The sequence below is a fragment of the Pseudophryne corroboree genome, chromosome 4, assembly GCF_028390025.1.
Source record: "Pseudophryne corroboree isolate aPseCor3 chromosome 4, aPseCor3.hap2, whole genome shotgun sequence".
In the NCBI taxonomy this organism is placed as follows: domain Eukaryota; kingdom Metazoa; phylum Chordata; class Amphibia; order Anura; family Myobatrachidae; genus Pseudophryne; species Pseudophryne corroboree.
In genome coordinates, this window is record NC_086447.1 from 616,207,294 (window position 1) to 616,235,071 (window position 27,778).

Below are 27,778 nucleotides of genomic sequence, written 5' to 3' on the forward strand. Positions count from 1 at the left end.
CTTCATTGTTTAGCACACTTTCTTAAAGTGGTTAATACTGCGGCCAGATAAACATTAAATAGGGAGTCCAGTCTTACTGTCCTGCTAAAACCTACCTGACTTACTACAAATCAAAGAGAAAATCCCCAAATAAACAAGAAAGCAATTAAGGGCACAGCTTCTAATTTTTGATAACACTCCAAAACCTAGCAGGTTTAGATGGAAGCATAACAGAGCTTCAGATGGCATACAATGTTTTTTCTCTAGACTGTCGTTCAGCTGGCGTAGGATTCACAGACTGTTCAGTTAATTAATAAGAACAATTAAGCTGATGAATATGGAACTCAAAAAAAAAATAAAGAGCCTGATGTATATTCCCTTAGAGTAAGAAAGTAGGATTCCACTACAGGAACCTAAATCCCACATCTATAGGACAGTGTCCTCATAGGATCTGCTGAAGGTTCCAATGAAATACAAAAACACAGCAAACATGCAGTATGTGTACACTGGAGACATAAGAGTGGCGTTTAACCAGTGGCCTTTGGGAGGGCAAACAGCAACGTTTTTCATTTGCTGTAGAAGACAATGCCTGTAATAATGCCTCCTATGTTTCCCATAATATATTTTCACATTGTTTTGCCAAGTGCTACTAACTTGCATTCCTATAAGTGACTGTGGATAAAACAGCAAGACACAGTGCACCCTGCTCTGTAAGCTATTTGGGTAGAGACACTTGTACAAATGCAATATCAGCAATAGGGAAATCTTACCGAATATTTATCTTATTAATTGAAAAGCCATAAATAAGCAAAATCATAAGCAAATGTATAACGATGATTAAAAAAAAATGTTACTTACCATATACTACTGTGTATGTGCTTCTAGGATTGCAACAGATTGCAAATGAATAGAGACAAACCCTTACAGTGATTTAAAACTAAAACTTGACATGGGTGTATCCTAAGTGCAGGAAAATTACCAGAAGTGCCTACTCCTACTGATGTACTGCCAAACCCATGCTCTGCTGCTGCAGTGTGCTCATGGCTTTCCCCGCAGATATATATGAACAGACAATAAGGGACTTTGAAATTAAAGTTTGCATAGTTAGTGCCACAAATTTAGTTGGAAGTTAAACCCAGCTAGATGTTTCAGTTTTGTGCCTGGGCAAAGCTATGTTGCCCTCACTAGCTGGGGGTAAGGGGAACAATGTGTACACAGAACTAAAGTGTGGAGGTTTATGCATTGTACCTGAACTCTTAATTGTAAAGTCATAATCTCCTATATAATAGCCCTGTGACTCTGGAGCTCTAACGCTGGGCATGGCTAGGAGCTCTCATTGGGTTAGCAGCAGGTCTATCACACCCAGTCCACAGCTGATTGGGCGAGAAACGCCCTCCCACACAGGTTACTTCCAATGGGAGGCTCTGCTCTTTGCCTGCTGTGTTTTCACAGAGCAGGATTAGCAATGGGACTGATGGAGCTGCAGCTCCAGCCCCACACCCCAAAATAGTCCCCACTGCATCTGCAGCATCACACCCTCCAACAATTTACACATAAACATTGATACATATTCGAAAAGGGGGCGTGGCCACGGGTACAGCAGCGTGGCCACGCCCCATTTCATATACTTTCAATGGAAGCTTGGAGAGTCAAACATCGGTACAGACCATGAAAAAAGGGACTGTACCTGCCAAAAAGGTGCAGCAGGAGGGTATGCCACTGCATCTGCAGCAAGTCTCTGCGCTGTAGATAGAGAGAAAAACATCCTTTTACTGCAGCACTCCAATTTGAAAAAACTCTTGCGCTATAGTTATATAATTACAAGATATGGCTGACAAGAATGACAAACTCCTGATAAATTCAAAATATATTTACTATTGTATAAATTATCATATAATAAAACAAGACCGGTCTTTAAAACATCAAAAAAATAATAACAAATATGTATACTTTCTAATACATGGAGGTGGACTTAAGCATACTCTGTGCACAGACGTGTAAAAAAACAAGCTCTATAGCTATATGGCTTAATGAGGTCAAAAAATGTTTTGAATCAAGTGTGGCTGCTGGTAAGACCCATATATTAATTGTTCCCAATGGATAGTCACTTTGTATCAAAGATCTTTATGATTTCCCGCAGCTCCAAGCCACTGCGGTGGTCGTCGGGATGCATTTGTGCTGATACCACTTGCTCACATCTCGCGTAAAGTTTCCGGTTACAAAAAGCTCATATCCATTCTATTGTTACATGTTGGATCTTCACATCATAAAGATCTTTGATACAAAGTGACTATCCATTGGGAACAATTAATATATGGGTCTTACCAGCAGCCACACTTGATTCAAAACATTTTTTGACCTCATTAAGCCATATAGCTATAGAGCTTGTTTTTTTACACGTCTGTGCACAGAGTATGCTTAAGTCCACCTCCATGTATTAGAAAGTATACATATTTGTTATTATTTTTTGATGTTTTAAAGACCGGTCTTGTTTTATTATATGATAATTTATACAATAGTAAATATATTTTGAATTTATCAGGAGTTTGTCATTCTTGTCAGCCATATCTTGTAATTATATAACTATAGCGCAAGAGTTTTTTCAAATTGGAGTTTTGTGGTTAATTGCACTTGGGTGGTCCAGTGTAATTTATTTGACCTGTGAACCCCAGGTCATTAACTTTTTGCAGCTGAGTTTTATTATATTCAAAATGTTTTTTAACAGAAAATACTATTAGCGCCCGATATAAAGAGGTTTTCTTTTACTGCAGCAACCTATGTCCTGCTGCCAGTCCGCCTGCCCCTACAGCATCAACAATCCCCACTCCATAGCCGCAGCGCAGGTGGAACAAAAGCTGCGGCGGCCATCGCCATAAATGTCTATGCAAGCGTCGCAGCGGAAGGCTTTCATAGCCCTCCCTGCGCCTCATACTCTCTGAGCCCCGGAGCCTCCTCTGCGCGTGATGTCACAGAAGTGCCTCCCCACCACAGCCACGCCCAGATCCCCAGAGGCCCTGACTCCGCAACACAGAACCTGGGCTGCCGGCCTGGAAGCCCCGAGATGGCTAATGTAACGTATAGAGTGGCTGATATCGCGGAGGGTAATGTCTGGACGCTGAATCAATGTAAAAGGTGACAGTGCTGTGCAGTGCAGTGGGTGTGCAGTCAGGGCCGGTGCTACGGTGTTCGGTGCCCCCCTACAAACTATACATTTGCAACCTTGCATACTTTACAAAGGCATAGCGCACATAATACCCCCTTTAGTAGAGACACTTACACATGTAATGCCCCCTGTACCAGAGACGCTTACACATGTAACGCCCCCTGAACCAGTGATGCTTACACATGTCATGCCCCTCTGTACCAGTGACGCTTACACAAGTAACACCCCCTGTAGTAGTGATGCTTAGACACTTGACGCCTTCTGTACCGGTGATGCTTAGACACGTAATGCTCCCTGTACCAGTGCCGCTTACACACGTAACGCCCCCCTGTACCATTGATGCTTACACACGTAACGCCCCCCCCTGTACCAGTGACGCTTACACACGTAACACCCCCTGTAGCAGTGATGCTTACACACGTACCGCCCCCTGTAGCAGTGCCGCTTACACACGTAATGCCCCCTGTAGCAGTGACGCTTAGACACGTAACGCCCTCTGTACCAGTGCCGCTTAGACACGTAACGCCCCCTGTACCAGTGACGCTTACAAACGTAACCCCCCCTGTACCAGTGAAGCTTACACATGTAAAGCCCCCCTGTACCAGTGCCGCTTACACACGTAACGCCCCCTGTACCAGTGCCGCTTACACACGTTACACCCTCTGTAGCAGTGATGCTTACACACGTAACGCCCCCTGTAGCAGTGCCGCTTACACACGTAACGCCCCCTGTACCAGTGCCGCTTACACACGTATCGACCCCTGTGGCAGTGCCGCTTACACACGTAACGCCCCCTGTGGCAGTGCCGCTTACACACGTGACGCCCCCTGTAGCAGTGCCGCTTACACACGTAACGCCCCCTGTAGCAGTGCCGCTTACACACGTGACGCCCCCTGTAGCAGTGCCGCTTACACACGTAACGCCCCCTGTGGCAGTGCCGCTTACACACGTAACGCCCCCTGTGGCAGTGCCGCTTACACACGTAATGCCCCCTGTAGCAGTGCCGCTTACACACGTAACGCGCCCTGTGGCAGTGCCGCTTAAACACGTAATGCCCCCTGTAGCAGTGCCGCTTACACACGTAACGCCCCCTGTACCAGTGCCGCTTACACACGTAACGCCCCCTGTACCAGTGAAGCTTAGACACGTAACGCCCCCTCTACCAGTGACGCTTACACAAGTAACACCCTCTGTAGCAGTGCCGCTTACACACGTAACGCCCTCTGTACCAGTGGCGCTTATACACGTAACGCCCCCTGTACCAGTGCCGCTTACACACGTAACGCCCCCTGTACCAGTGCCGCTTACACACGTAACGCCCCCTGTAGCAGTACCGCTTACACACGTAACGCCCCGTGGCAGTGCCGCTTACACACATAACGCCCCCTGTAGCAGTGCCGCTTACACACGTAACGCGCCCTGTGGCAGTGCCGCTTACACACGTAATGCCCCTTGTGGCAGTGCCGCTTACACACGTAACGCCCCCTGTGGCAGTGACGCATACACACGTAATGCCCCCCGTACCAGTGACGCTTAGAGACGTAACGCCCCCTGTACCAGTGCCGCTTACACACGTAACGCCACCTGTACCAGTGACGCTTAGACACGTAACTCCCCCTGTACCAGTGAAGCTTAGACACGTAACGCCCCCTCTACCAGTGACGCTTGCACACGTTACACCCTCTGAACCAGTGCCGCTTACACACGTAACGCCCCCTGTACCAGTGCCGCTTACACACGTAACGCCCCCTGTACCAGTGCCGCTTACACACGTAACGCCCCCTGTAGCAGTGACGCTTACACACTTAATGCCCCCCGTACCAGTGACGCTTAGAGACGTAACGCCCCCTGTACCAATGCCGCTTACACACGTAACGCCCCCTGTAGCAGTGACGCTTAGACACGTAACGCCCCCTGTACCAGTGAAGCTTAGACACGTAACACCCCTTCTACCAGTGACGCTTACATGCGTTATGCAGCAGTCACACATACACACACAACAGACACATATATACATTGTATATATATATATATATACACAAACAAACACACACACACATACACACACACACATATGCATACTGTACATACATTACACACATACACAGTCACACATATATACAGTATACACAGACACTGTATATACACACACACACACACACACACATTCACTCTCTTTCCAGACACTTATCTAATGAAGTCTGGCTGGCCGAAGCTGTAGCAGCTCATCCTCCTGTTGCAGCATGGTCCCGTCTAGCTCCGCCCCCTTTGGCTCCCGTCCGACCACTGAATGTCACACAGGGGAGGGGGAGAGGAGGCTTTGTGCTGCCGGCACCGAGGGGGAGAGGAGGTTTTGTGCTGCCGGCGCCGCTGCATGTGTGACAGCAGCCGGCAGCAGCAGCAGGGTTAGCAGCAGCAGCTCAGCACAGGGATGCACAGCAGGGAGAACGCCTATCCTTCCTGGTGCCTCCCTGCACTGCATCCCTTTACTGAGCGGCAAGCGCCGGGCCTGTGTGCAGTGTCACTGACACTGCACAGCACTCTCACCTTTTACATTGATTCAGCCAGTCACTCAGTTCTGCCAGCCAGTCACTATTGTTAGCGCCAGTGTCTCAACGCGCCACATTGCAGGGAAGTAGACGCACTAAATAAACTACAGCTCCCAGCAGCACTTAGCGCCGAAGCATTCCGGCCCTTAGGGCTACTGTGGGCTGTAGTTTATTGCATACATCTTCCCTGTAATGCGGCACGTTGGGACACCGGCTCTAACAATAGTGACTGGCTGCTGTGCGAGTCTCTGGGAGAGCCACTGCCCAAAGGGAGGACAGCGGCTTAGCTGCTGACAGGAGGAGAAGCAGGATAAGCATTACCCGCCCCTCCCCGACTCACAGTACCTCCGGGACCCATCCGCAGCATCCCCACACCCCCCCGCCAGCACCCGCGGTAGCTCCGGAACCCCATCCCCCACACGCAGCGACCCTGCACCCATACCACACGCCGCACCACCACATCCACCCCTCCCCCACCCGGGGCAACCCCGCAACTGCTCCTCCCCCACCCGCAGTGGCTCCGGACCACCACCCACGGCACCCTCCCCCACCTGCGGTACCACCACACCAGCCCCTCCGCCACCTGCGGCACCACCGCAACCGCCCCTCCCGCGGCACCACTGGATCCCATCCACCTCTTCCCCGCACCCCCTACTCCCCCAACCAAAGCACCTACTAGGTGATTCACCAGGCCCTGCATACGCTGTTCACACCCTTGTAAGGAGCTTCCGCCCCTTAACCATTGCACGCCCTTTGTCCGTGCAATATTTAACCACTCACACAATTATGATTGGATGTAATACTCCATATAATAAAAATATCGCACGCCACAAGGGTGTAGCCCCTTACGACGGTGTGAAGAGCGCCTGTAGGGCGCGATGAATCGCCTAGTGTAAAAATAAGTATTCGAGCTATCCAGTTGGCGGGATCTTGACCAGATCGCCTAGGTATTTATGTGCTACATGCAAAAGCAGGCCAGTTTTCCCTGAATGCTAAAATTGAAAATAAAAAATGGAAAGAAAATTCAGCATTTGCACCAACCACTTACATCAACAATCATAGTTCAGGTTCAAATGTAACATTTTTTACAGATTTTGTTTGTGACTAAGCAATGGCCATTAAGTGCCTCAAGAGCTGACATACGTAGGCACTTTGCACCCTGAAACATTGCAGAAAAATGAGTGATGTTGGTGTACCATATTCTACTGCGATGTGCTAAACTGCGATGTGCCATGCAGAACATGGCGGTGACACATCAGGGAATATGTAGTCTCCTCCTAAAAAGACCCACAGTGTGTTCAGCTTAATCTACACAACAAAATATGTAACGTTTTTCTATTTAGACGAATTTTCAATTTCTATGGACATGACATGGCGAATCCACTACTGTATATTTATGTAAAGCAAAATGCAAATATAGCAGTTATTGGCAGCAAGCAGTACAGTTCATGCAGATGAGGGAACCGCCCACATAACCTCCATAACCTTTCCTATCCAATTCACATCCCCACTGTACAGCTCACACATACAGTATCCTCACATATTTTCTCTATCTTCACTTTCACATACTCCTGACCCCAGTTCATTTGCTGTGTGACCATTATCATACAGCCCACCAAGAACCTTTGCAATCTGGTGGACCATTATGCAATAGATAACACCTATCCTTGTTTATCAATGCCTATTTCCCTATAGATTGTAAGCTTACGAGCAGGACCTTCCTACCTCTATGACTCTATGTCTGTTTCTACTCGGCTTTGTTTTATCAGTTTCCAATTGTAAAGCACAACAGAATTTGCTGCGGTATATAAGAAATGGTTAATAAATCATAATAAACATAAATAATGGTGCTCTTAACTTTAGCTATATGTTTATGTACGTTCCAACAATTTACTATGTGTTGAAAAAATGCATGATACTAGATGTAAACACAATACAAGTGAGCCAAAAACCCATCAAAGGGATTAGAAATAGAGTAAGGTGCATGTATCAAACTTTTAAATTGTATCAGTATCTAGTACTGGGATTAGTCTGGTCATGCAGTGATGTACAGTATTTTTAAAGTATCCTAATTTTAGATAACATCTTTATTCTATATTTAGAAGCCATTTGCCTTTCGATCTTTATTAGATCATCTTTAGGTCACAGTAAAGGCCCATACACACTGGGCGATTTTGAGCTGGAAGCAGGTCACTTTTGGTGTGTTGAGCTGCTTTTAGCTCAAAGCCGCCCAGTGTGTATGCCCAAACGATGAGCGGTGAGCGCTGATGCGCGCCCCCGTTTCATCGCCAGCGGCCGCCATTCATCTACTGGTATTACCAGCAGATGAACGGCTGGGTGAGCGGCTTTCCATAGTGTCCTGCTATGGATAGCTGCTCACCCCCGCTGACATCGCTGGGCAGGGGGGATAAGCGCTCAATGTGTACCAGTGACGTGCGGTGAGGTCAATGGCTGGGGAGGCACCAAGTGAAGCCCCATCCTCAGGGCCAGAATATAGGATGGGGGTGAATGGAGTGGGCTCCCAGAGGCTCTCACATATTGGACCCCGGCCTGCAATCTAAATGGGAAAAAATGCTGTATCGTCTGGAGGGGAATGCAGTTAATTTCCCGAACGATGGGAACCCGGTGGTTGAAATACCGACGCTGGAATCCCAACAGGTGGGGAAATGCTGTCGAAATCCCGACCAAAGGCCTGTATTCTTACTCGGGTGGTGGTCCACGCCACCACCTGAGGGGGAATATAATACTGTGGCGAGCAAAGCAAAGCTCGCCACCGGGCCCAAAGCACAGAGAGCCCACGAGGGGATCACCGCGCACGGCTGCACCTGGCTCTGCCCCCGGCAGGAGGATGGGGGACCAGGGGCAAATGCAGGATTTTAAAAGGGCGGTTTATAGATATATGATTTTAAATATATGATTATTATTATTTACATATAGATCAAGTTAACGTTTCAGTTGTATTTAACTTACGGGGTTCTGACGAAAGTTAAATAACTGAAACGTTAACTTGATCTAAGGGCTTAGTCTCTTCATTTTCCGCTGCTGTTCCAGTCCCTATTGAGTGCCGCCTTTCTACCAACATATATATATATATATATATATATATATATATATATTTCAAAGGTAATACCGGCACTCCAAAAAATATAAATAAAGTTCCTTTGCTGCGGTGCCCTCCAGGTCAACAATTGACAAGAATAGAGTGAAGAAATTGGTGGCACTCAAGCAGGCTGGTAAATGCAAAGAAAATGTCCCTTTATTCGCCTACATGTTTTGGGGAAACGCCCCGTCCTCAGGGCTAGCCCTGAGGACGGGGAGTTTCCCCGAAACATGTAGGCGAATAAAGGGACATTTTCTTTGCATTTACCAGCCTGCTTGAGTGCCACCAATTTCTTCACTCTATATATATATATATATATATATATATATATATATATAGCAAGATGGCGGCACTCAGCGACTTGCTAAAGTGCAAAAAGGTTATGTTTATTGTAATAAACGGCACCTTTTTGCACTTTATCAAGTCTACGAGAGCCGCCATCACGGTTATTTTATTTTACAACAGACGCCTGTCCTCCTCATTTGCTTCGTACAGGGGGAATAAAAATGAGGAGGAGTGGCGTCTGTTATAAAATAAAATGTTAACTGGTGGTGGCTAACACAACATCCCCCCCCCCCCCCCCCCTGTAAAGGAGCACCCTTTAATATTGAAAACCGGCACAGGCACCATCAAACCCCCCACCTCCCTGCACTCACGCAGGTCAAGGAGCACAATATTATTATATTGAATACCGACACCCGCTCGCCCCGGGCATTTTCTGCTGCACAGGAGGTCAGGGCTGCAGGGAGTGAGCACAGTTGCCGCTACCATCCCCATTTCACCCCTCACACCGCAGCCGCACCACGCGAGAGCTAAATGAGAGGAGCTGCTCACCTTACATGACAGTAGCAAGCTTCTCGCTTTCAGTGGTGTGTAGTGTAACGGAGGCGGCTGCTGCAGCGGTCATCAGCGATGCGCATATGGGGGAGATCACCGCGTGGCTGCAGCTACTGTCAGGCTCCCAGCCACCACCAGCAGCGAGGCATCAGGGGAATTAGAAGAGGTAATTATTTACACTTCTGTCTTGTCCCGCCGCTGCGTGTGGGTGATTGGACAAGCGGATCCAGCACTGGATCCGCTGTCCAATCACATCTCCCTCGCTGACAGGGGCATGGTGTCCCTGTCAGCGAGGCACTTATACTAGTGCCGCTTTCACTGCTGTTTTCAATGGGCTTTTATAGCCCAAGAGTTTATCCCCGCCTCCGCTCTATCCCCGTTCCCAGTATCGACGGGAGGCACGGCTATTGGTGCCTCCCAAACTGATTAAATATATTAAAATAATTAGAATAATTTAAAGAAGATACTTATGACACAGAATATGTGTCATAAGTATCTTCTGTGTATTATTTTAATTATTAATAGCAGGGGAAGCACTGCCTCCCCTGATTGCACGTCCCTGGTGTGTACACACCAGACGACATGCAAATAACATGATGTTGCTTACAATTTCCCTTGAACTCCCTGACAAATGATATTGAGGGTCATTCCGAGTTGATCGTTGCTGTGCAAAATTTTGCACAGCTACGATCATCTTTCCTGATATGCGGTGGGACGCTCAGCACAGGGCTAGCCCGCCCCGCATGTCAGTGCCTCCCCCCCGCAGAAGTGCAAAGGCAGAGGTGATCGCTGTCCTGCAACGGCCGTCCCGCATGCGCACAAAGGCGCCGGCACATGCACAGCAGGGACCCGTTCGCCCTGCTGCGTGAAAACGCAGCGAGCGAATGGGTCGGAATGACCCCCATTGTCCGTACACACTGAGCGATTTGACAAATGACCAAAAAATATACGCGAGTCCTTCAACACTAACAAATTTCTGCCTAATTTAAATACAGGGCAGGAGTTTCAGGATGGGTGGGCATGACTTTCAGGAAGGGATAACTAGCCGGTGGCCATTTTACCTCTTTGACAGGTAGGCAGCACTGTATACATACCAAAACGTGCAGAATGATGGAAATCCTGGATCAGCGCAGAAAATGGAGGATCAGTGTCCAAGAGGTGGCTCTGATGACATCCACGCCAGGCAGGTCATGAAGACATAGCGATCATTGTTGGTAGTGTACACACTACATGATTTGCTCCTAGTCATTCGCTAGCGATATATTGCATACACACTGAGCGATTCTAAGAATTTTTTGTAACTAATGATCGTTATCAGCAAATTTCGCCAAAATGTCGTCTAGTGTGTACACTGGCTTAAGGGGGCAATTCAATCGTTTTTGTTTTTTTAGTATGATCCATCGTCTAAAGTGATGGGAGATTGCAGGGCGATATAAAAAAAAAAAATGCGCACCTCATGCCCAAATAAACCTGTTTAGCCACATAAATCTGCGAAACCAGTCTCAACTAATGGGCTTGATGCAAATAGCGCCGTTTGAGCGCACAAACAGCTGATTTTTCTGGATATTTCAGCTCACCTCAGGAAGCTTGAAGCTCACGTGTCCCCTCAAAGCTATTTCCGCCTGAATAGAGCAACAATTGATTTGTTTTGTCAGGTGCCATGTAGTGTCAGCCGTGGGGAAAAACAACTGAATTTCCCCTAACATAGGGGGGGAAAATTGTTAATTAATAACTCTTATTACAAATAAACTTTCCAAATGCTATATGATTTTTTTTAAATGAAGTTGAATAACAGAAATGCCATTTTAGATTTAGTGGTGTTTTTTTATTGCTACACTATTACAAAGTAATAGATTTAGAGTAAGGATGGATACACACATTGTGATATACCATTTCTTCGATTGGTAAATGATATATCACTAGCGCACTGGCAGATGAGATGTCTGTGTACGACGTTGTTCACAGACATACCGCATCGGCCCTGCAGCACAGCTGATACGGATATATCATGCATATATACTGGTGCATCTGCATATGTGTATGCGCAACCCACTAGGTGAGTCGTTATGTGGTCGCAGGTACCACCGACAATGACATCATAATTGAGTGGACAAGTTTAAATGCCCGCCCAGTTGTGATATCTGGCTAGATATAATGGGGTAAATTTACTAAAGCTTCTAAAACAGAGAATTGGTGATATTGCCCATAGCAATCAATCAGATGGTGTCTGTAATTTCTCTATTGCCTTTTAGAAAATGATAGATAGCATCTTATTGGTTGCTATGGGCAACATCACCAATTCCTTAAAGTGGGGTTAGGGTTAGGCTGCAAGAAGGGAGGGTTACGGTTAGGGGGTAGGGGAGAGGGGATAACATAGTTACCTCTTCCCTGTCGGGATTTAAAAGATTGGGATGCCAGCATCACATCCGCCGGTAAATCATAATGAACCCATTTAAAATCATAGTTGGCAACATTGTGGGACTCCCCTCTGCAAAATCCTGCAGGGGAGGGGTCAAGGAGCAACTGCAGGGTGTGGCTCTGAGAATCACACAAAATCACATCATCATGGACCATACATCCACCACTTTACTGTACCGCTGGATGGAATGCAAGCTTGTTGTCTGCCCAAGTTTGTGAGTCTCACGATCATTCTGGGAATGTAAGCAGTGTTATCACATTCACAGGGATATTCAATTACCACAGATGAAGCTTCGGGTGATATTTCCCGATGTTTCATCAATGTTTTTCCACCAGGAAAAAACATCCTTTTCACCCGTAAACAGGCAGATTCCACGAAACCTGTGTGTTTTCGAGAGAAACAGCCTGCTGTTTTCGTGGATTTTGCTTCACCTGCTAGAGGCATGGTGAAACGGGATCAGTACTAATTGCCGCCGGTCGGAATCCCGGCGGTCGAAATACCGACACCGGAATCCCGACCACACAATCCCGACAGGGGTGGTGAGCGGAACGAAGCCCCTTGCGGGCTCGCTTCGCTCGCCACGCTGCGGGCACAGTGCCTCGCTACGCTCGGCACACTATTATATTCTCCCTCTATGGGTGTCGTGGACACCCATAGAGGGAGAATATGTCGGGATTGTGGCGGTCGGGATTCCGGCGTCGGTATTTCGACCGCCGGGATTCCGTCCGGCGGCATCCTGACCGCATCCCGGTGAAACAAGTCCCTTTAAAGCCACGGCACGCGCCGGCTTATCTGGGCTAATTTAATAGCCCCCACGGCAATACTTTACACCTGACAGTCAGTGCGGGTAATTGAATATCCCGGTCAGTAGTATAATGCAGAAGTGATGTCATATATAGATATAACAACACACACATATAATACTACTGTCAATTATTTCTCTGTAAAGTGATTTGTTATATTAGCAACTTCACTTGAGGCATAATGCTCACTACTAGAAATCAGGACAGATATTAGAAGTCACCTTTATTACAGTACATGATAGTTATCACAATTAATTTATCAGCAGTTACAAAATAAGAACCAAGGCTAGAAGAGGTATGGGAATCTCTCTTTGCGTTACATTAGTGATTATTTCTGGCTGAACCTGACAAGGTTTTCTTCAGCCAGCGCCTCACTGCACCTCTGTACCTGAAGTGTTACGTCAAGTGTTTTTTTCAAAATAAAGTATTTTCAGTATACACTGAGAGAATAAAAGGAAAATTATGAAGGGCCATTAAATCAATATGAAATGGGATCTTGTACAAATAGGTAAAAGTTCTGGTACCATGACAACAGTGAAGCTACTGTACTGCTATTATTTTTTTTTACTCCTTTGGGACACATAGGACTCTATTCAATTCAGTGCGGATTGAATAGCACAGAAAATGAGCTCCTGGTACTATTCAATTCAACACACTGTGACACCCGATGAGAGGATTTATTCTCACACCCCTCCAGGGGTTCGAGCAGAAATCCGTCAAAAAAGCTGGCGCGATGCTGATTTCTGCCCTTAGCGTGGCGGATACAGCATCACGTCGGGCACTTTAGATGGAGAATGCTGGTTCTCCCGGCAAAACACCCTGTTTAGTCCGTGAGAACCGGCTTTCCCTGACATAACAGTGTGCTGAATTGAATAGCACTGGGAGCTAATTCCCAGCGCTATTCAAACAGCGCTGAATTGAATCGAGCCCAAAGTGGTTATTACGGTATGAAAACCTTGTTCTTACCTCTATGGGGTGCGAGTAAAAACTGTTTTCCTAATTGAATGTACTTGAATAGCACCCCTACCGGTTGAGAACACATACCACAGAAAAACCTACAACAATGGACACTGGTTGTATAATGCTATATAGTATTTCAGCTATTAACATCCCAATAACCAACAGAAAAGACACGTATATAAACTTCATCTCCCCCATAGTGCCACAATCATATTCCTATGATTTCAGATACATACATTTCTTTCAGTAGTTCCAGGTAGTCCCTGAATATTCAGTAACCCCACACTTTCTTAGATGTAGTCTAATAGTCTACACAATGGAACACTTCTTAGTATATACCGTTACTAAGAAAAATTCCACAACCACTAAATGAACATGAGAAGGATTCACTTTCTGCTCTGAAGAACTACATTCAGTCTATCCAGGATTAATGGAAATGTATACACATCACAAAAACACTTTACTGTATGTTCATGGAAGTTCCTGCTCTTTAACTTTGCATGGAAATTGCCTGTAATCTCCAAATACCTCATTATCAGTGTTCATTTAACTGAATGAATGGCAATCTTAAATAGCAGCAAACTGTATACCACCACATTAAAATATCTGATATCGGCACACTCTGAAATGGGGCAAACCAGTGTCAGGATGGAGGCAAGGTTACACCCCTGGAAGCAGGGCTAATAACTTCTGAAGTGCTATGCAGGACAGTTGTTAGGGATATAACTACAAACTTCTTTCTGAAATTCAGTACATGACAATGGTTTATATTATTAGTCAGCAAACCTTTTCCAACCTAGAAATTGCAATGCTTCTGGCCACCTGCCACACACACACAGCATGTTCCAAGATTCCTGAGAAGAATGTCAGTTATTATTGATCTATATGATTACTTCTCTTGCCAATTCAGCAGGCTAAGACTGGTTGTCTGACAACTCTGGCACTTGACAATAAGGGACACTGTGCATGAGTGCATAGTGGGTGGGGATAGACACCCAAACTTTTGTTGTGATTGGACTCGTTAGTTCTCAGCAGCTATTGATATTACAGTTTAGTCTGTGACCACTGTATGCTCTATGCATTACTGCACTGGGTTGTCAGTAAAAGACACAACTGCAAGGGAAGCGACGAATGGGATCCAAGCAGTCGATATGCCGGCGCCGGGATCCAGAAGGAGGATGCAATGCCGGAATCTTGATACCGATGCAGTATGGGATACCAGCATCACAATACAGACAGCCTGCATCCCAATCGCCCTGACAGCAGGACGTGCTGGTGTCCTGCCACACGCAGGGAAGGGGTGGGGGGGGGGGGGGTGTTAGGTTTAGGCAGGAGAAGGGGGGGGGTTATGGTGAGGAGGCAGGGCCCGGAAGAGGTTAGGGTTGGGGACCAGGGAGGGATGGTTAGGTTTAGGCGCATAGAGGAGGAGGTTAGGATTAGGCATCAAGTGGGGAGGGTAACATGTAGGCGGTAGGGAAGGGAGGGTTAGGGTTAGACACCACCGGGGAGGGTAACATTTAGGAGATAGGGAAGGGAGGGTTAGGGATAGGCACCACCAGGGAGGGTTAGGTATAGGCACCTAAATGGAAGGGTTAGGGTAGGGGCAGAGGAGAGGGTACTTTAGAGGGGGCTGTTGGGATTCTCATGGACGGGATTGCAACTACAACCTTCCCAGTGAGTGATTCCATTAGCATGAATGCATACACTATTTTAGATTGGTATTTGAACACAATACTTGCTGGTTGGCTTTATTTGTCAGGCTTATGGGCCCTACACACCTGCCGATTGCCAGGGGGGAAAGGGAGATAACGGGGGGAGTGAAGTTTCTTCACTCCCCCCGTCACCCGGCCCCATAGCCCTGCATGCTAATATGGATGAGATAGTCCATATCGGCATGCATATATAAACGAGACGTGCGGGGCCGCGCATCGTTGATCGTTGGTGCCTACACACTGAAAGATATGATCGATATATTGTTCATTAATGAATGAGATCATTCATATCTTTCAGTGTAATTGCTAAGTGGGTAGGGCCCATTACATTTTAGTACTATTTGGCCTGAAATGTAAAGCTTGTAGAAAAGATCAGTCATTTTTTTGGCAATAGCTATGTTGAGGTTGATGTTGATTTGATACAATTTGTAACAAGATTTATCACTTTAATTAAGCTTAAGGGGAAAATGTAATAGGGAGGAGATTCTGAAATGGACAAGATTCCGGCAAGTTAGCAGATGCAATGTCTAATAAGGCAAAACCAACCCAGTTTCTCCTTAATAAACATTCCAGCTTTAAATTTGACTGCTAAGTGGACATTTTGTCAGTTCCAGATTCCAGCTCCCTTTTACATTTGTCCCTTCAAATTCTTATTTAAGAATGCAAAGACATCTGATTGACACCCAGATTACCTCCCCCCATATATCTAATCATGGGGCAGATGTATTTGGCCTGGAGAAGTGATAAAGCAGTGATAAGTGGTAAGTGATAACGCACCAGCCAATCATTATGGGTTTGAAAAATGACAGGAGCTGATTGGCTGGTGCGTTATCACCTACCACTTATCACTTCTTTATCACTTGTCCAGACTTAATACATCTGCCCCCATATTCTCTATCCAGTGTGTCCAATTACCTCACCTGGATGACAAAATGCTTACTTAATGTCAACATGTCTAAATCTAAGACAATCATCTTCCCACGTGTTAATGCCACTAATCCTGCCCCACCTCTCATTTTGACCACCTTAGAGCGTCAAGCATGCTGCATTTGTGTCATCCTCGATTCTGCCCTCAGGATCACCCCTAACATGCTGTCCCTCTTGCACTCACAACGTCTTCTGCAACAGTAACAAAACACTCCCCTTTGTCACTCAGACAGCAACTAAAATCCTGGTCCACTCACTAATCATTTCCCAGGCTGACTACTGTAACCTCCTCATCACCGGAATTCTCCTCACCAATCCATCCTGAATGCTGACTAGTCTTCCTCTTCCGCTGGTCCTCATCCTGAGACCCTACTGTAAATCTTTTCACTGGTTTCCCATTGCTCCCAGAATTGAGTTTACCCTGCTTATCTCACCAATAAGGCCCTCACTAATGCTTCTTCTCCATATATCCCTGACCACATTACAATATACACCACAACTTGACCACTCTCCTTTGACCTTTAACTCTCTTCTCCTCCTATAATCTACTCCACAGATATGGAAATCTTTGCCTCTACCTACTAGACTCTACCCCAACCTGAAATCTTTCAAATGTTCTCTGAAAACTCACATCTTCATGCTTGCTTGTCTTACCTCTCTTAGAAACATGGTCACTTCCTCTACATCTTCAATACAAGCGTGTCCTGTTAGCAACTAACATCTCTCATTACTCCCTCCCTCTAGAATGTTAGTACCATTAATCGGGCGAATACCCAATTCCCCAATTGCCGATCCGCAATTCTCGGATGATTGGCAAAATACATGTTAAAAATCTCCATCTTGCCAATTCCGATCATTTTTTGGGTCTAGAACTGAAAATTAAGGATTTCCAATTAGTTGGGTTTTGCAGATTTTTCACCACGATCGTCGGCACAAAGCATATTTGTCAATCGATTGTTGATGCAAGGGCTACATTAACTCATCTCTAATGCCCATCCACCTCATATAACTCCAATGTCATGTGTTAAGCAGAATCTTCTGTTTGTCCTATTACTTGCATGGAATTTGCACCTGTATGCGTACTAGCTGTAATTGCTAGCTCATGACAACCCATATATGTGTTATTAATTTACAGCTTCCAGCTAGACTGTGGCACTTATATGGAAGCAGCTCATTCAGTTCAAACAAAGAAGAACCCAATCTGTCTAATTCAAATCAACAGATTAAAATAGACCTGTTCTACTCTGCTGTATTAAATTGGAGTGGATGGACTCAGCACTCCAGTAGCAGTCTTTACATAAACAGCAAAGACCAGGCCGGTTACTTCAGGGGTCCTGGGGAATTAGTAGTGGATAATCCTTAAATTCCTGAACAACTGATATTCACTGGATTACAAACTATTATACTGTGTTATAGTGCATTATAAGAAATGAGGCGGGTGAAGCAACATTCATTTGTAAACACCGGACACTGACAGGGAGGAGTTGCCAGTAACCTGTGCAGTCATAGCTTATTAGCACACAACTGCTTTTCCTTCAGCAAGTATCTGGCAGCCAATTTTTGTATGACTGAGAAGTAATCCAAGAGCTAGCAACAATGACAGCAGGGTTACTAGCTGCTCCTAAGTATCTGCACCAGCTAAACCTAAAGCTGGCCATACACTAGGTCGACATTGTGTAGGAATACACAATTCATACGTGCAGCCCATATTATCTTACAGAATCGTTTGCACATTGTACCATGTTTTATGCACACACGACGCATTGTATGATTTTAAGTGGCATTTGCCTGGACTTTTTTTGTAAGGCATGCAATCTTTTAACGACAGGTCGTTAGCACATTGTGTGTCACGTGTGTTGTCCGGGACTGCCGGGGAGCTGCCAGGAGGTTGAAAGGTCGTCCTGATGTATGGCCAGCATAAGTTTCTGTAGAAGTTGTTATTAACACATACTCAACATTGGCCTGCCACACTGTATATCAAGATCTTGGAACACCTACATTTTATACAGGTTATTTGAGAGTGTAGTACAGTAGGTTAGTATTAAAATAAATGGCATTATATGCTATAGTATAATATTCTGGTGGGTGAATTAGGAATGGTGGGGGTGAGAGGGGTCCAGCTCAGATCTTGCACTCGTGTTCAGTACATTTTTGTCTTGCGAGTGTCTCCCTACTGTTTGTGTCGGTAGGAATAAATCTCTCACTTTTATATAAATATTTGTGATGGTATCAAACTCGTGTTTGTTTCACACAGTTTACTTCTACCATGTACAGTGCATTTTTATCCCATACAGAATATGCTATGAAACAGAAAGTATTATTCCTGTTGCCTTCATAAAGCAAACTGGAAAAAGCTGTTGTTTCTCACTATTCATAGTAGTGTCTTTTGTTTCCAGCACTTGTACATTCCAGATGTGTAGTTACAATACAGACACTTAGAAACATCACAGACTAAAATCACAGCAGCACATGTAATATCTTCACATTCTAATACTAATTCAAATATGAAAATGAACGGAAGGTCAACCGAACCTACTCATACTGCTAAGCAGTTTTTATTTACCTGTCAATTATTAATTATAGTCCAGAGGGTGGAACTGTGTGTAGCAAGAAAGAAGCATGATTAGAAGTTACTGGTACTCTTCCACTTGCAGTACAACTCTTGCAGAGAGTAAGAGAATATCGGAAATACATACTTTTACTCAAGGAAAGAAAGGTCTTTTTATAATCAGAGATGACCCCAACCCATTCTTTTCTAGTTATTTATATTTCCAAGACATCTCATCTAAAATCTGCTTTTTGGAACCTCATGTAAATGTTTAGCATTAACTACAACAGCAGTTGAAACAGAAAACATTTTTTTTAAAGATTTCCAAACTATAGCCATCAATTTGTTTCATATCAAGTAACACAACGGTTTAACTAGTGTTTTATGCTTGGCTGCATCACATATTGTCATTTACTCTACAAGTTGTTTCATGAATTCACTTGTTAAAAATAAAATTTTGTAATTAACTTCTCATCCACCTTTACCTTACAGTGCATGTCTGATTTGCATCTTACTGGGAAATTGATACAGTGCATCCGGAAAGTATTCACTGCGCTCCACATTTGGTTATCTTACAGCTTTATTCCAAAATGGAATAAATCCATTTTTTCCCTCAAAAGCCTACACACAATACCCCATAATGACAACGTGTAAAAAGTTATTTGGAGATATTTGCAAATTTATTAAAAATAAAAAACTAAGAAATCACATGTATGTAAGTATTCACTGCCTTTGCTCAATAATTTGTTGATGCACCTTTGGCAGCAATTACAGCCTCAAATCTTTTTGAATATGATACCACAAGGTTGGCACACCTATCTTTGGGCAGTTTCACCCATTCCTCTTTGCAGCACCTCTCAGGCTTCATCAGGTTTGATGGGAAGCGTTGGTGCACAGCCATTTTCAGTTCCTTTCGGAGATGTTCAATCAGATTCAAGTCTGGCCTCTGGTTGGGCTACTCATGTACATTCACATAGTAGTCCTGAAGCCACTCCTTTGATATCTTGGCTGTGTGCATAGGGTCATTGTCCTGCTGAAAGATGAACAGTCGCCACAGTCTGAGGTCAAGAGTGCTCTGGAGCAGGTTTTCATCCAGGATGTCTCTGTACATTGCTGCATTCATCTTTCCCTCTATCCTGACTAATCTCCCAGTTCCTGCTGCTGAAAAATATCCCCACAGCATGATGCTGCCACCACCATGCTTCACTGTAGGGATGGTATTAGCCTGGTGATGAGTGGTGCCTGGTTTCCTCCAAACATGAGTTCAATCTTTGTCTCATCAGACCAGAGAATTTTGTTTCTCATGGTCTGAGAATCCTTCAGGTGCATTTTGGCAAACTCCAGGCGGACTGCCATGTGCTTTTTACTAAGGAGTGGCTTCCGTCTGGCCACTCTACCATACAGGCCCGATTGGTGGATTGCTGCAGAGATGGTTATCCTTCTGGAAGGTTCTCCTCTCTCCACAGAGGAATGCTGTAGCTCTGACAGAGTGACCATCAGGTTCTTGGTCACCTCCCTGACTAGGGCCCTTCTACCCAGATCGCTCAGTTTAGACAGCCGGTCAACTCTAGGAAGAGTCCTGGTGGTTCCAAACTTATTCCATTTACGGATGACGGAGGCCACTGTGCTCATTGGGACCTTCAAAGCAGAATTTTTTTTCTGTACCCTTCCCTAGATTTGTGCCTTGAGACAATCCTGTCTCGGAGGTCTACAGACAATTCCTTTGACTTCACGCTTAGTTTGTGCTCAGACATGCACTGTCAAGTGTGGGACCTTATATAGACAGGTGTGTGCCTTTCCAAATCATGTCCAATCAACTGAATTTACAGGTGGACCCCAATTAAGCTTATATAGACAGGTGTGTGCCTTTCCAAATCATGTCCAATCAACTGAATTTACAGGTGGACCCCAATTAAGCTGTAGGAACATCTCAAGGATAATCAGTGGAAACAGGATGCACTGGAGCTCAATTTTGAGCTTCATGGCAAAGGCTGTGAATACTTATGTACATGTGATTTCTTGTTTTTTATATTTAATAAATTTGCAAAAATAAAAATAAAAAATTCCTGGTCATCATGGGGTATTGTGTGTAGAATTTTGAGGGAAAAAATTAATTTATTCCATTTTGGAATAAGGCTGTAACATAAGAAAATGTGGAAAAAGTGAAGCGCTTTCTGGATGCACTTTAGCTAAACTTTAATGTAGCAACCCTGTATAGTTTTTGATTTTATGACACAGGAAATGAATGACCTATTAAGAATACATTTGATAGTAATTTTTGTTAGTTGTCCTCTTGGAAATCATTGTAAACCTTTTTAAAACCACTCTGGAAGGACGGCATACCCATATGGCAGGCCACAACACTCAGACTATCGCAAAACCATGTGATGGCTGAGAGGGGAGTTGGAAGATTTTATAGCACAGAGGAGCATTATGAAGCCTCTCTATCAACACATGATGCGCCATGTGACTGTGTTTGCCAGGTAGTCAAATGACAAAATATAGAACTATGCTCATTATTAAAAACCTAAAGAAACAAAAATAAATAAATCTGTTAATAAGTTGGCCATATCTTGGACATCACAGTGGGTATTGTTCCAAAACAAGCCTTATAATGACCCAATAAACAATGATCACATGCGGATTTAAGATGATCTGTAGTGGCCACCTTCCAAAAGCACTAATGGGCTTGAGGGAAGCCAGCAAAGAATGATATGACCACTTTGAATCTAATACGAACGTCCCGATCTTGTCCAATTTGACCACCTAAAGGTGCATACACACGGATAGATTTGGCAAACAATCCAATGTCGTTAACGATTTCCAGGACGAACAATTTGGTGTCAAATAGAGAACGATTGGACAAACGATCAATCTTTAACGATTATCTTTTACACAAAAATACACAAGATTGATCTTGTCTTGGGTAAAATTTAAATAGAAAGTAGACAATTCTGGCCAGTGTCTTGGGGACATTCATCACTGTACGAAAGCATAAAGGGAGTGGCATGAGGGACACAGTGTGCAGAGTCATGGAGGACACTGCCTAAATAATGGTGGCCAGTATCTGGGGGATATGCTGGGGGACTTTACACAGGTATGGGATACATTGGTGGCCAGCAGCCTTTCAGCAACATGTACTTACATGCTGCTTGTAGAAACTGTGAAAACAAAACAGATGAACTGCTGTCTGTGTCTCTTCTCCATCCAGCCTGGCACAGAATGAGGAAATGGTGGTGGGGAGTGGTTAGCCAGTCTTTCAGCTTTTACCAAATCATTCATCGTGCATATACACGAAACAATTTGAACACAATGCAAAAGATTGGTCTATGATCTTTCTGCATGCATGAAAGATCATAGACCCCTATAAACGAGCGGCGGGTATGCACATCGGCAGATATATCTTTCATACACACGGAACGATTTGCGATATTGGTCGTTCAGATCAATTGGGAACGCCCACATCTTTTGCCAAATCTATCCGTGTGTATGCACCTTAAGCGTCTAACCACATTAGGCTCCTTGACAAAGTGCATTAGCATGAAACCCATAGGATAGCATGCTGCAAAAACGGAAGTTCAAGAGTGATGTCATAATCGAGTCAGACTCCAGTACAGTGTGAACCAGCTGGGAAAGCAGAAGGAAGAAAGTCGTGGACAAGGCAGAAAGCAACTGTGCAAGTTAGCTTAGGACCTAACAAGTATCCAGCACCTCTCTTGAAGGGGTGTGGTATGGAAGGTAAATAGTGTCTAGGTCGACCACTATTGGTCGACAGTAACTAGGTCGACAGGGATGCTAGGTCGGCAGGGTCTCTAGGTCGACATGTTCTAGGTTGACAGGTCAAAAGATCGACATGAGATTTTTATGGGGGGTTTGTGTTGTTTTCTTCGTAGAGTGACCGGGAACCCCAATTAGTGCACTGTGTACCCACGCATGGCTCGCTTCGCTTGCCATGCTTCGGCCAAGGTGCCACGCTGTGCTTGGCACAGGTTACCGTTCCCAATTGTAGTCCACGTGGATCGTTAAGTATGAAAACGTGAAAAAAATAAAAATAAAATTGTGGAAAACTCATGTCGACCTTTTGACCCGTCAACCTAGAACATATCGACCTAGAGACCCTGTCGACAAATAGTGGTCGACCTAGATAGTGTCGACCTAGAGACCGGATCCCCTCCTGAAGCGGCACTACAGCCAGTGACATGCAGTGAGGTGACGCTGGTAAGCGGGAGACTTTCCTGTCATACTAATGTATACGGCAGAGTTTTGACTGCATAGAATATATAAAAAATACAAAGACTGAATTAGAAACAACTTCTTTGTATTATTCTAATAATTTTTAATAGTAAAAACTCTGGAGCAAAAAGTCTATGGCAGGTGAGGCAGTGCCTACCTTATCACATCTCAAAACTTACCAAATATCTAGCAGTATATACTACTGTACCTGTGTATAATCCCAACACGAACCCTAAGGCTCATATATTGTGTGTAAATCTGGCTCTGGTACTAGACAGTGCCTCCTCAGCCATTTACCTCACCGCATGTCACTAAACCCAGCATATAAAAGAACCATTCCGTATAGCGCAAACGTTTGCAAAAGAGCACTAAACATACAGCAGAATGCTCCTTATGCTATCTTTTTTTAACCATTTTTATTTTTATGTATTTGCCTTCATAGTTATATTATTACATTTTACAAGCGCTCTATATTTCCAATAACCTTTGCCAATATTAAAAACAGAGCAGCTATCAATGTCCAAATCTCTATCGCAGACACACATTTTTTAATCTAAAGGTAAATGCTATTCAAAATTTTAGTACAGAAATCTAAAAGTGCATGGAATACAGTTTATTTTAATTTTTTTGTAAATCATATATGATATAAGACAGTAAATAAAAACAATTTGTTTCACCAAATACAGAAAATTTAACACTGAACAATGCGCCTAATTCAGTATGAGACACATCAGCGATGCGTTCGCATACTGAAGTCCCCTGTGTAGTGTGCGCATGCGCAGTATCCGAACTGCACATGCGCACACAGTGAGATGCGACAGCATTTCAATTATGCGAATGCCTCTGCCTGATTGACAGGCAGAGGCGTTCGCAGGACGGACGGGGGCGTCAATGCAGCATTCTGGACAACGGAGGTGTGTCCAGGCTGTTTGCAGGGTGGGCCGCAGCAGTTGGGTGACGTCACACGCATCCGCTGTGACCCAAAATATGGCAGCCTAGCTGCGAAGGCAGAGGGCTACCCTTAAGATGCAAGCACATTGCGGTTTATAAATATGCTCGAACTTCAGCGTTGGGAGGGGGATGGGGGGGGGGGGGGGGACTACTGCATGCGGGGCGGCCTTTCCCTGTGCTGGCGAGCCCCCTGCATGCTAGAGAAAGGAGTTGTAGTTTTGTGATTTCTCGCAAAGCTACAACTCATGCTGAATTAGGCCCAATGGACAAAACATGAGATGGGAGGAGAAAAAAATAAATAAATCACTGTTAGTAAAAAAAATTAAAAAAAATCCATCAGACAAAAATATCTAAATGAAAATCACATTGTGCTGCAAAATGTGACCAAAATAAAAGGAGTAGCCTATCAAGGGAGAGGGGCGGGAGGGCTGTTTCCAAGATGATTGTTTCCAAGTGATTTGTAACTTAGCAGCTAAAGTAATGTGGAGTGCTTAGGTACCTGACAGACTGGGACACACAGGATCAGTTAGGCAGGCATAAGGTTGGGGCAAGCAGGCAGTATAGACAATTTTATAAATTGAACCATTACCCAGAACGATGCAATGAGTGGGCAAGTCCACCAGATGTGAAAAAATGAGCCTACCTGGCCACACTGCCGCCAGCACAGATTTGAAGTGGAAGGGTACATCCTATGTAGGGATGTCGGGACTTCGTAGCATCGGGTGTAGACTTTATATGAGGTCTCCTTGACGGAGACACTGATAGAGCATTTGGACATTTTCAAACGTATATCATCCCAAGTATCTTCACCAAGTGGTTCCCAGAGATCTGATTCCCAGGCTTTTCATGATCCTCCAAGGAAGGGGAATCCGGCATTAGAATGGAATGGTACAGTTGGGAAAAAAACCTTTGTCCATGGATTGGTAGCTACAGAATCGGTCAATGGGTGTGGCGTTTTAGAGGGAGCCAGGGTTGTTAAGTGAAGAAGTGAAAAAGTTATGTCGTTGGAGGTACTGGTAAAAAAAGAAAGTGAGGGAAATGATGCATCTCCTGGAGATCTGCAAATGATTGCAGCGCAAAACTACCAAAGAGATTCCTGAATTAAGTGATAACGGCCTCAGTCCAAGTAGTGGCCATGCAAGATGAGTGACCAGGAGGAAAGGAGGGATGGTGCCACAGAAGAATTTGAGGTGATGGGTAGGTAAAAAGAGAAAATTTGGTAGTGAGTGAGTTCCAGACCATTAGTGTAAAAGCAACCGTAGGCAATTACAAGGCAGTGGATGGTCTATGTTGAAGAAGGAGCATGGGGAGATGGGAAATAGAGTATATTTCACCCAAGCCTGATTACAAGTCCATCCATTTTTTAGTGCCCATGGGTGAATGGCAGGTAACTAATTGGCCGAGTCTAAAGGCTTGATAGTATTTATATATCGATGGAAGACCCAGTTCCCTTGAGCAGACCCTTGAAAAGGACATCCCTACGCAGGTGGGGTTTCCTGCTATTCCACATAAACTTGCAATAAATGGATGCAAGGAAGAAATGACACGAGGGGGAACCACTATGGGAAGAGTCTGGAAGAGGCACAGTAGTTTGGGGAGAACGTTCATTTTTATTGCGTTCATACATCCTATCCATGATAGGAAGTATTTTCGTCAACAAGAGATGTCCTGGTCAATGGCCCGAAAGAAGGAAGGGTAATTGGCTATGTATAGATGGGCATAGGATTTAGGTGAATGCCAAATATTTTATAGAGTCCTGTCACTATGTAAAGGCGAACTTAAGTTGAAGGAGGTCTAGGTTTCGGGATATGTAAGTGAAGGGCTTCCAATTTATCACGGCTAATTGTATGAACCAATAGACTCTCCATATAAGGAGAGTTTCTGGTAAAGATTGGGAAGGGAGATGGAAGGGTTACTAAGAGTAAGGAGGACGTTGTCCAGAGTTTATAATGAGAGTTCCCAACAGGGATGCCCGAAATGTCAGGGTTAGATCTAATTCGGCTAGCAAGAGGCTTGATAACCAAGGAGATAAAGGGCATCCCTGCCTAGTACCATTCGAGATGTTGCCGAGTGTTGCTGAGCTCTCCGGTGCGTTCTTTATTTTTAAGAATGTTCCAAACAGTTGATTTGGCCACACCTAATGTTTTTGCTATCTCTCTGATGGGTTTGTTTTGATTTTTCAGCCTAATGATGGCTTGCTTCACTGATAGTGGCAGCTCTTTGGATTTCATATTGAGAGACGACAGCAACAGATTCCAAATGCAAATGTCACACCTGGAATCTACTCCAGACCTTTTACCTGCTTAATTGATGATGAAATAACGAGGGAATAGCACACTCCTGTCCATGAAATAGCTTTTGAGTCGATTGTCCTATTACTTTTGGTGGGAGGCACATATAGAAAACGTTGTAATTCCTACACGTTCACCTGATTTGGATGTAAATACTAGTGATGAGCGGGTTCGGTTTTCGGAAACCGAACCCCCCCGAACTTCACCCTTTTTACACGGGTCCGAGCCATACTCGGATTCTCCCGTATGGCTCGGTTAACCTGAGGGCGCCCGAACGTCATCATCCCGCTGTCGGATTCTCGCGAGATTCGGATTCTATAAAAGCAGCCGCGCGTCGCCGCCATTTTCACTCGTGCATTGGAAATGTTAGGGAGAGGACGTGGCTTGCGTCCTCTCCGTTATTGTTGAACTTGATTGTGCACTATTGCTTAATTGTGGGGAGGGCTGGGGAGCAGCTGTATAATATAGGAGGAGTACAGTGCAGAGTTTTGCTGATCAGTGACCACCAGTTATCCGTTCTCTGCCTGAAAAAAACGCTCCATATCTGTGCTCAGTGTGCTGCATATATCTGTGCTCACACTGCTTAATTGTGGGGACTGGGGAGCAGCTGTATTATATAGCAGGAGTACAGTGCAGAGTTTTGCTGACAGTGACCACCAGTATACGTTGTCTGCCTGAAAAACACTCCATATCTGTGCTCAGTGTGCTGCTTTATTATGGGGACTGGGGACAACCAGTATAATATTATATAGGAGGAGTACAGTGCAGAGTTTTGCTGACCAGTGACCACCAGTATACTATATATAGCATTACGGTACAGTAGGCCACTGCTGTACCTACCTCTGTGTCGTCATTAAGTATACTATCCATCTACATTCTATACCTGTGGTGCATTTCAGTTGTGCAGTTTGCTGACACAGTGACCACCAGTATATATAGCAGTACGGTACGGAAGGCCACTGCTGTACCTACCTCTGTGTCGTAATTAAGTATACTATCCATCTACATTCTATGCCTGTGGTGCATTTTAGTTTTGCAGTTTGCTGACACAGTGACCACCAGTATATATAGCAGTACGGTACGGAAGGCCACTGCTGTACCTACCTCTGTGTCGTCATTAAGTATACTATCCATCTACATTCTATACCTGTGGTGCATTTTAGTTTTGCAGTTTGCCGACACAGTGACCACCAGTATACTATATATAGCAGTACGGTACGGAAGGCCACTGCTGTACCTACCTCTGTGTCGTCATTAAGTATACTATCCATCTACATTCTATACCTGTGGTGCATTTTAGTTTTGC

At 44.7% G+C, this 27,778-nt stretch overlaps 1 protein-coding gene across 3 annotated transcripts in view; it reads right to left on the reverse strand.

Annotated features, from left to right (window-relative positions):
* The window catches only part of SNX9 (sorting nexin 9), a 453,672-nt gene that overhangs the window by 350,358 nt on the left and 75,536 nt on the right, over positions 1 to 27,778 (reverse strand). The window contains exon 1 of one of the 3 annotated variants that reach the window (XM_063917658.1): positions 838 to 856. The exons of the other annotated variants lie outside the window; for them this stretch is intronic. Coding sequence (XP_063773728.1) covers positions 838 to 840 — 3 coding nt within the window. The 5' untranslated portion in view covers positions 841 to 856. Of the gene's footprint in view, positions 1 to 837; positions 857 to 27,778 lie in introns of those variants that run through there. 3 annotated transcript variants of the gene reach the window in all.